The 10,471-nt window shown below is 36.7% G+C and overlaps 1 protein-coding gene across 1 annotated transcript; it reads left to right on the top strand.

Annotated features, from left to right (window-relative positions):
• Positions 1-3,253: 3,253 nt before the first annotated feature.
• Positions 3,254-3,757, top strand: LOC149136651 (general transcription factor II-I repeat domain-containing protein 2-like). The gene has a single exon (XM_089348397.1). The coding sequence runs from the start codon at positions 3,254-3,256 to the stop codon at positions 3,755-3,757; it is 504 nt and encodes a 167-aa protein (XP_089204523.1).
• The last annotated feature ends 6,714 nt before the right edge of the window (positions 3,758-10,471 follow it).

Raw genomic sequence — 10,471 nt, forward strand, 5'->3', positions numbered from 1 at the left:
ATTGTCGAGGGATTACCGTTTTTTTTATATAGTAAATATACATACATCTTTTCCCAATATAGAATAGTTGTTTGTATCTAAACGCGATTAAGTTACTTCCACTTAACAAAACAGGAAATAAATAATTGCACGATTTAAGAGAACGTATAATTTTATATAATATTGAATTGTTTTCTTCGGGAAGTTGTTTCTCAACTTTTTTTAAACGACATTTTCGAGGGAAAGAAAATTCGGACAGTCTCTCTTTGGTGGCATATATATGTGTGTCTGTGTGTGTAATTGTGCGTGTGCACGTAAATGAATGTGTAATTGTATGTGTAGGCGCAGGCGTGACTGTGTGGTAAGTAGCTTGGTTCTTAATCACATGGTTCCGGTGTTCAGTGCCACTGTGTGGTACCTTGGACAAGTGTCTTCTACTATAGCCTCAGGCCGACCAAAGCCTTGGGAGTGGATTTGGTTGGCAGAAACTGAAAGAAGCCCGTCGTATACATACATGCATGCATACATACATACATACATACATACACACATACATACATACATATATACATACACACATATGTTTGTATGTTTGTCTGTGTTTGTCCCCCACCACTGCTTGACAACCGGTGTTGGTGTATTTACGCCCCCATAATATAGCGTTTCGACAAAAGAGATCCATAATATATGTACCAGGCTTACAAAAATTTTTTTAAATGTAAGAACTGCGGTTGATTCGTTCGACCAAAATTCTTCAAGGCTGTGCCCCAGCATGGCCGCAGTCTAATAACTGAAACAAGTAAAAGATAAAAGGTGTGTGTGTGTGTGTGTGTGCATGTGTGTGTGTGTATGTGTGTGTGTGCATGTGTGTGTGTGTGTGTGTGTGTGTGTGTGTGTGTCGGTGAGTTGGCTCCTGTTGTTGGGCTCAGTTGCTCCTGCAGAACTGGATAAGTCGCTTGAGTACTCCGTCTCACGAGACTCACAGTAGGACCCATCATATGTTGTGTGTGGTGGTTTGTATGCAGTTACCCATAACTTCTCATGGTGAAGAGTGGGATGTAAAAAAGTAAGGAGGCAAGAAAATGCCCTGTTAAGATTCACGTGTAAATTGGATTTAAGTAAATGTAATTTTTGCCTCATCTTCCTCCTTCTCTTGTCTGGACCTACTTCGTTCCACGGATCAGATGAAGACGGTTAAATGCAGCTCTGGCTCATCAGGCCTTCTACACTGTCTCGAAGTGCTCTTAGCATTGACAACACTGAAACCCTACTTTTTTTGCTGTTGGAATCACCGTTGTTCTGATAATCTCAGTCTGCCTGAGCCTGGCTTCACATTAAAGAAGACATGTCCTAACCCGCCAGTGGTTATCTTCACTGGGGTTAACTGACCTGTCATGGCGATTTGCCAGGAGTTGACCACTAGACGTGCTGTACAGCTTCTTAGGGCCACACGTGAAAGTTGAGCACCAGATGGATTCCAAAGAAGATGTCTTCTTGGGAACATAACCTCTTCCACTAGAGACTCTTCCTCCATGTTTCATATACGCACAGGTGCAAATGTGTATAAGGCAAATGCAGGACCGCCTTAAGTCCCAAAAAAGCGTTAAGCACTTAAAAGATCTTGGTGCCTTCACATATATGTAAGCCAAAATATAAATAATTATAAACCATAAACCAAATTTTTATTTTCCAAAATGAAACAAAACTAACAGTAAGATGGAAAATAGAGGGTTTTTTTTCGTTTATTTTCACTTTAAAAAGTTTTTCTTTCCATTTAAAAAATGTTCTTCTACTTTTTTTTTAAATTGCAAAGTCTTTGATTAGGTCCTCACTATGACGCCATGAACACTTCGAAATTATATTTCCGATCATATAAACCATTTTCAATATTATTTCAGCAAGTTTAAAGTGATTAATTTCATGCCGTAAACCATTCACCATTTCTGTGTTGTCCCCGCCTTCCCTTGATGCCCTAAGCACCAGGGCTGTCGCTAAGCCCCTGCAATCCTTGTGGTCGCAGGGGGCCTTCCGCAGTTGAGGGGCCCCATGTTAGGATCAAAGTACGTAGACGAGTCATCTATTTATTTTGATTAAGATGTCGAACAAGAATTAAATTATGTTAACTGAAATTTTCAAGAAATAAAATGATAATAATACATTGTACCTGCAAAAGTTTCTTGTAAAAATATTACAACGTACCACGAACGTGTACCAGGCTTTGTGGATTGTCTCTGATATCTATTGAACACGAACATAGCTCTCAGCTTGATTATTCTGAACTGATCGATGATTTCGTGAAGCGAAAAGTGCACCATGTTTGTCTTTGAAAGTTGCCTGGATTATATATTCGTATCTGGAAGCTTTACCTATTGAAATTCGTAATAGACGCAAATAAATTTAACTTGTACTTTTAAAGATGTTCTTTAGAATAACGTGAAGTATTGAATAATAGAATAAAGTAAAATATAGCTAGGAATAAAAGGTGCATAGATTATGAATTTTGATTGAAAGGATGGGGCCTTGAAACAAAACTTGCAGGGGGCCTCTAAAAGTCAAGAGACGAAGCTGCTAACGTTGATTTGATGGAGAGAGAGTGAGCTTAATGTACGGCACGGACATTTGATTACTATAAACCATGGGTCACTAGACTACGGCCATTTGTCCGGCTCGCCGTTGTATGCTGGAGAAAATAAATATGCTTTTATTCTGCTTCTTACACTTGTCGTATGTAAACTGAGTTAGTCATGTCGCGCGCTATGAATTTCACGCGCCATAATAGTTACTACAGTAGATCACGTGTGCCTCGGGCTAATCAGTTATTAGCGATTACAATCGAAATGAGAATATCTGACGCCGAGGCCTAAGACTGCTGTTGTTTTTTTCTTCGCCCATCGTTATGGCTACTAAGAAGAGAAAGGTTGATGATGAATGTCGCATTTTCAATAAAGAATGGAGAGAAAAGTACTTCTTTGTGGAAACAAACGACCAGAAAGCTAGCCGCCTGATATGCAACGAAAGTGTTGCTGTTATGAAAGAGTACAATGTTCGTCGTCACTACGAAGCAAAACATCTCTCAACACATTCTAAATATTCTGGAAAGTTGCAGTCCGAGAAATTTGAATCTATGAAACGTAGTTTGGAATCTTAAAGGAATTTCTTTACGAAAAAGTTTGTTGAAAATAAATCTATCATTTATGTAAGTTTCAAAATAGTGAATAAGTTGGCAGAGCGAGGAAAACCATTTACTGACGGAAACTTTCTAAAAGAGTGCATGATGGAAGCAGCAAATGACTTGTGTCCTGAAAAGGCTAGCATATTTGGCTGTATCAGCCTTTCAGCAAGTTCAGTTGTGCAGAGAATAGAAGAACTCGGAGAGAATATACAGTTACAGATACATGAGAAAGCTAAGAAATTTTTGTGGTATTCTCTTGCAATGGATGAGTCTACTGGTCTCTCTAGTATGTCACAACTTCTTGTGTTCATTCGTGGTGTTAATTGCAACTTTGAGATTATAGAAGAAATGGCATCCATTTGCAGTATACATGGAACAACAACTGGAGAAGATATTTTCATAGAGGTGCAGAAAGCTTTGCAAAACTATAACCTTCAGTGGAATCAGCTTCGGTGTGTTACAATCGATGGAGGAAAAAACATGGCAGGAGTGAGGAAGGGTTTGATAGGGCGGATCCAGACCAAGTTGGAGGAGCTTCAACTTCCGAAAAGCTCTGTTTATACACTGCATTATACATCAGCAAACACTCTGTGGAAAACACTTTGATATTTCTTGCGTACTAAAACCGGTTACAACTGTGGTGAACTTTATTCGGAATCATGGGCTTAATTACCGACAGTTCCAGGTTTCCTTGAAGAAATGGATTCTAATTTCTGTGACTTGCCTTACTACACAGAAGTGAGATGGCTCAGTTACGGTAAAGTCTTGTTTCGTTTTTATAAACTCCGAAGAGGAATAGATCTTTTTCACACCGAAAAGAATAGAGCTGATCCACAGCTGTCAAATCCTTCATGGTTATCAAAGTTGTCATTTTTAGTTGACGCCACTTCTCATATGAATGAAATGAATTTAAAACTGTAAGGAAAGAATAGCCTTGTCTGTGATCTCTACAGAATTATTACAGCATTTCCGAGATAGCTATCATTGTTTGAAGCACAACTTGAAGAAGGAAACTTCTCTCATTTTCAGTGTTTTCAAGAGTTTTGCACAGAAAATATGGAGCATGTTAACCTCGACTTTCAGAAAAAAAAATTATTCGGGACTTAAATATGCATTTTTCTCAAAGATTTTCAGATCTTGACAGAGTTGAGAATGAAATTCTTTTGTTTGAGAATCCCTTTGGCTGTAATCTTGATAACATGCCAACTGAACTACAACTGGAGATTATTGACTTGCAAGTTAATACCGTGTTGAAATAGAAACACAGAGAAGGAAAAATAATTGAATTTTATCGCTGCTTGCCTGCTGATGAGTTTCCAAAATTGGAATATGCCTCAGAAGTGCCCTTATCTTTAGAGATGGCGTTCTGTTCAGCGGGTCAGTCAGATTCCGTTCTCACCAACTGAGTGAGTTGTTACCAAGTGACTAACTGATTTTTGCTTGGGGGTTCTTGTTTTTATAACTATCCAGAAGGATAGACATATCGATGAGAACAATGGATTTAGTTGGTGGTACTTGTTATCTTAATTCTAGCTTTTGGTGGTCTATAAGAGGTTAGAAGGGTCAAGTGGCGAAGACATTATTTCAGCCCAGCTAAGGCATCTGGAAAATGTAAACTGTCAAAGAAAAACTATTGTTCCACCGTGAGAAAAGCTCTGTTGAACTGTTACTTGAAATTTGGCTATGGTGGATCGAATCCACTTCATGCCTGCAAGATCCACTACATAATAAACCTTTAATAAATGTATTCTCGTCTTCACTAGTTTGTTTGCGTAGAGCCTAACAAAGTTATAACCCTGTCATTATGTGTGAGATATTTTCGTTTTGACTCATCTAGGCTTAAATACCCAAATATCGGCTCCACAAGACTTTTCGTTCCAGCAGGTCACATGACTTCGTGATTAAATGAACCTGCTGTTTGTATTGGTCGGTTTTCAGCCGTCCAATTGTGTTGACGCAACAGTTTGGTTTTTCCTTACGCTGGAAATTAATCACCAGCTCCTGGAAGCTTACAACTGTCTATAAGAACGACAGTTCCCGACTGCTCTAGATCATTGGTACACGCTACTGACCACACGCAACTCTTCTCCGGCAACGATGTATCTGACACCAGCCAGTCTCCGCTTTTATCTTCTCCACCAGACGCCTGTCTGCATCATTGCTGTTTGAAGACCACATGACCAACAGACCAACGGCTGCCTCTACACAGCACCAAACAGTATGTCGCCTTTGTCTACAAGATCAACAGTCCAGCTTGACTACGAAGTTCTCTCACACATCTTTGTTGTAACCTGTTATTTTATTTTATTTCATGTATGGCAATCATTGTATTTTATAACGGAGAATAAATCGTTGCTTACCAGTTTCATTTCATCTCAAGTTATCCAGTTTTCACATTTCCTTCATTCACGAATCGTCATAAGTTTCGTTCGTTCCGTGACTGAGCTCGTAACTCAACTTACTCGTATGTCAAATCAATTTTTCCCATTGAAATGAATTGAAATGCCATTAATCCGCCTCCCCGCCCCCAACACAGTTTTTTTGTTACATGTTTTTAAATAAGAAAAATGTACTTATAAATAACGAATATTGTATTAAAAGCAATAGAATGTACTGCAATAATCTGGTTCTATTAAGTATAATGTACAGCATTTACCTTGGATATCAGACGACTTGAGGATGCTGACGAATGTAGAGGAAAAAGGCTGAACTGAATAACTGAATCATATTCGCTGAGTTTTATCTCTTTTTGCCACGTTTTCCTCACTTTCATCTGCAGGAGTTTTCGATAAAGGCCTCTGTTTCATCCTCCCTTTTAGAATGTTTCTGAAATGAGTTAGGTAAGTGTCATTTAATAACACCGTCGCACACCCAGTTGCAACTTTTTCTGGGTGTTCTTTTTTTAATAAAGTTTGAGAGTTTCTTCCACATTTCCAACATTCCCTTTCATCGCACTTGTAGAGATAACCTCCTCCGCCTCCTCCGTCTCACCTATTTCCTTCAAAATCTCCTTGTGCTGCTGCGTCTGTAACCCCTTTAGCTCCTCCGTTGTCAGTTCCTCGATAAGCTCGTTGATGTCACCTTCATATCATGGCTCATGGACTATATAGTGGTAAGGTGCTTGCTTCCCAACCACATGGTTCCGGGTTCAGTCCCACTCCGTGGGACTTTGGGCAGGTGTCTTTTACTATAGCAAGGGCCGACTAAAGTCTTGTTAGTGGATTTGGTGAACGGAAACTGAAAGAAGCCCGTGGTATATATATATATATATATATATATATATATATATATATATATATGTGTGTGTGTGTGTATATATATATATATATATATATATATATATATATATATATATATATATATATATATATATATAGTGTGTGTGTGTGTGTGTGTGTGTGTGTGTGTGTGTATGTGTGTGTATTTGTCTGTGTCTGTCCCCCCACTATCGCTTGACAACTGATGTTTGTGTGTTTACGTCCCCGTCCCTTAGCGATTCAGCAAAAAGAGACCGATAGAATAAGTACTAGGCTTACAAAGCATAAGTCCTGGGGTCGATTTGTTCAATAAAGGCGGTGCTCCAGCATGGCCGCAGTCAAATGACTGAAGCAAGTAAAAAAGAATATATATATATATATATATATATATATATATATATATATATATATATATATATATATATATATATATATATATATATATGGGATAATTATAATCCTGTTTATTACCTCATTAGCGCGTCATGCCAGATCTTGGCTACGTAGGATTTCAAAATCAAAAGGGGATCCGTAAGATTTCAATTGATATAAATGGAAGCACTGCCCAACTCCAAAGTGAGATCCTGTACGCTTAAAATAAGTCCCGCAAAGTTATGATTTCAGAGCATCATCGACCAAATGAAAGTTTTGAGAGGAATTTATTTGGAAATGTCACAATATATAAATAAACTTAATATTTATAGCTTTTAATTGATATCTCCTGCAGGTTTTAATAACAAGTATAGAGATAAGTCAAAATAAAGTTGAAAAGCGGTTGGAATTTATCTTGTAAATCAAAGCATTATCCGTTGAACGACCATCAACTGTTTAATGGCTTTTGTGACGATAATAGCGGTAAGATGAGATTTGCAAAGGACGTCTGCGTTTCTAGTTTCTTTATCATGCGGTCTATTACGTAAATACTACGACAATAACCAATATTAGAAACACTTTACTGCTTAATTAAGTGAACCTATTTAACTCTAATTATTTCTGTTGTGGCTAATATTTAGTGATCTCTGTTGGGGTTCCGTTATAGCAGGTATATATTATATTAGATTATATTAGAGGAAAAATCAAAACCAAGGCAGAACGAGTATCTCAAGTCATTTAGAATAATTTAATTAGGGTAAGGTGAATTTGAAGTCTTACAGCCGTTTCTGGGATAACCCAAGTGGTAGGTTAGCATGTCCGTGAACTGGGTTTGCCGTCATTAGGGACAAGGTATGTGTATTTTAGACGGGGGAAATTCATAGTATACAAAGAATAAAATTCACATTTTACAAGGGATAAAATAAATGAATAAAGGAGTAAAATAGAAGAATAAAGAGTAAAAGTAGTTAGAAGAATATAGGCAGGAGAATAATGTTCACAACTCATCTTTTTCCAAAGGATATGGATGTTCGTCGGTACTTCCATGAAGGTACAAGTTTTTAGTTAAACTCCCAGATAAATCCTGGCAGTATTTTAGTAGTGTTCTGAATGATGTATTGGTGTATTCATATTGTAAATATGTATATAGAGGTAGAAAGTATGATGGACATAAATGGCTTTTGTGAGTGGGTGTATGAGAGAGAGAGAGAGAGAGAGAGAGAGAGAGAGGAGAAAGGATTAGAAAATAAGATAGTGGCAAAAGGGTAAAAAATAAGAATAAAATAAAATATAAAATAAAGGGAAAAGTAATGGCAGATATATCATAAATGGGTTTTGTGAGTGAGTGTGTATGGAAGAGAGGGGAAAGAGAGAAAGGGAATGAAAATAAAATAAGATAGAGGTAACAGGGTAAAAAATAATTTTAAAAATAAATAAAAGTAAAGGTAATAATATAGATATGCCAGTATTGTATGGGGGGTTAGAGGTCAAACGATAAAGTTTCAGTAGAGTTGGATAGAAGGCCAAGCAAGGTAAGGTAATAAGGACAATATTTTACAGCAGATATTTAAAATCTTGTTTCAAGCTTAATAGCCATTAAATGATATGAGATAAAATTGAAAATTAAAATTTAAAACTTAAACTTAAAATTACAAATTGAGGAAACTAAAATCTAAAAAAACAATAAAAATTCAAAATTATTCAGTTGAAATTAGCTAGTTTCTAAGATAGTTATATTGATAGAAAGGCAGGGGAAAAGAAGAGAGTGTACACTCACACACACACACGCACACACACACATATGTATATACATACAAATACACATACGCACACATACATATATATATATATATATGTGTGTGTGTGTGTGTGTGTGTGTGTGTGTGTGTGTGTGTGTGTGTGTGTGTATGTGTGTGTGTGTGTGTATAATAATAATAATAATAATAATAATAATAATAATAATAATGATAATAATAATAAAGTAACAACAAAAGAATGAGACCTCGATATTAGGTAAATGACAACTTACTTTTTGTCCTAAATTACACACACACACACACACACTATATATATATATATATATATATATATATATATATATATATATATATATATATATATATACATATATATATTGTAAGGACCGTAGATGGATGTGGTATGCGTATTGATTTAGTTTGCATTTGGACCTATAGAAGAATTTAAAGGTGTTGTAGAACCTATGACAACATGTAGAAAAAGCTTCGTGTGGTTTATTTAGTAATTGTAGTGAATTATGTACTAATATTTGGAAGGCTTCTTTTAGGTATAGTCTACAAGTGAACCACTGGCCTTGGTATGGGACCCCGGAATCTATTATGGCCCAGAATATCTTGTATGGTACCAGGGAAGTAGACATGTTACACTCCTCATACTTAAATGAGTTTGTATGTGCAGAATATCTCTGTTTAGAATTAATAGTAGATCCAATATAGTAGCTAGTAGAATTATATGCAATATGTTGTCGACCGTGCATTTGTATACTACGGGAAATCTTCTGCAGTAGGCTTGCAACGGGCATTCGGTCGTGGATCGACAGTTGTTCTATCTGTCCGACGAATACTATTAGTGGAAAGAGAGGATGCAGTACTATTTACGGAGAAATTAGAATTTAGGGTGTTGTTAGGGGATTGACACGCATTATGATTATTGTTGTTGTTATTGTTATTGTTATTATTATTATTATTATTAGTAGTAGTAGTAGTAGTAGTAGTAGTAGTAGTAGTAGTAGTAGTAGTAGTAATGGTATTATCACTATCAATAACACTAGTAATTGTAGAAGTGGTGGCATCGGTCGCATTAGAGTTATTGGTATTAGTGGTGGTACTTTAAGTATTCTATTTTATTCCTTATAAACTGTGAATTTTCCCCGTCTAAAATATTCTTACCTTGTCTCTGATGACGGTATAAGCAGTGCACAGACATGCTAACCTACCACTTGGGTTATCCCAGAAACGGCTGTAAGACTTCAAATTCACCTTACTCTAATTAAATTATTCTAAATGACTTGAGATACTCGTTCTACTGTGGTTTCGATTTTTCCTCTAATATATCAATATATATACGTGTGTATGTGTGTGTGTGTGTATGTATGTATGCACTTACATATGTACATGTGCATTATGTATGAGTGTGTGCGTGTGCGCGTGTACGTGTGTGCGCGTGTACGTGTGTGCGCGTGCACGTTGGTGTGTGTGTGGGTGGGTGTTTGTATGTGTGTATCCTTGTCTGCGTTTCTGTTTCCACTGATTAGCAACTATTCAAGTTATGTTGTCTTTAATGAGTAGACAAAAACAATATGATACAACTAGTTTTTAATGACCAGCCCGAAATAGCTCAATAAACTAAATTTGTAAGTTACTGACTTCAATGAAATTGACGTAAATCCCTGAATGCAGTACTCCAGCCTGGCCACAGTGAAATCAGTAACAGTAAAATGAAGTGTTAGTATATGAGTTGAAATAAGGATCTTGATGGCTTGTATTATAGAAGCTCTTTGTGGTCGAACATTATCCGGGTTGTTAATTAGGTCTCTGTCATGTGAGAACTAATGACAAATCATTTCTAGTATAGATCGTGTGACCAGCAACTAACTATTACGAGATAATCAGATGTCGCTCTGAATTCTGAATCCTCCAGGATAGATTGTATT

This window comes from Octopus bimaculoides, chromosome 3 (assembly GCF_046866305.1).
Source record: "Octopus bimaculoides isolate indiv1 chromosome 3, ASM4686630v1, whole genome shotgun sequence".
In the NCBI taxonomy this organism is placed as follows: domain Eukaryota; kingdom Metazoa; phylum Mollusca; class Cephalopoda; order Octopoda; family Octopodidae; genus Octopus; species Octopus bimaculoides.

Coding starts and splice junctions, on each gene's coding strand:
- LOC149136651 (XM_089348397.1), top strand. CDS start 3,254: ATGGAAGCAGCAAATGACTTGTGTCCTGAAAAGGCTAGCATATTTGGC.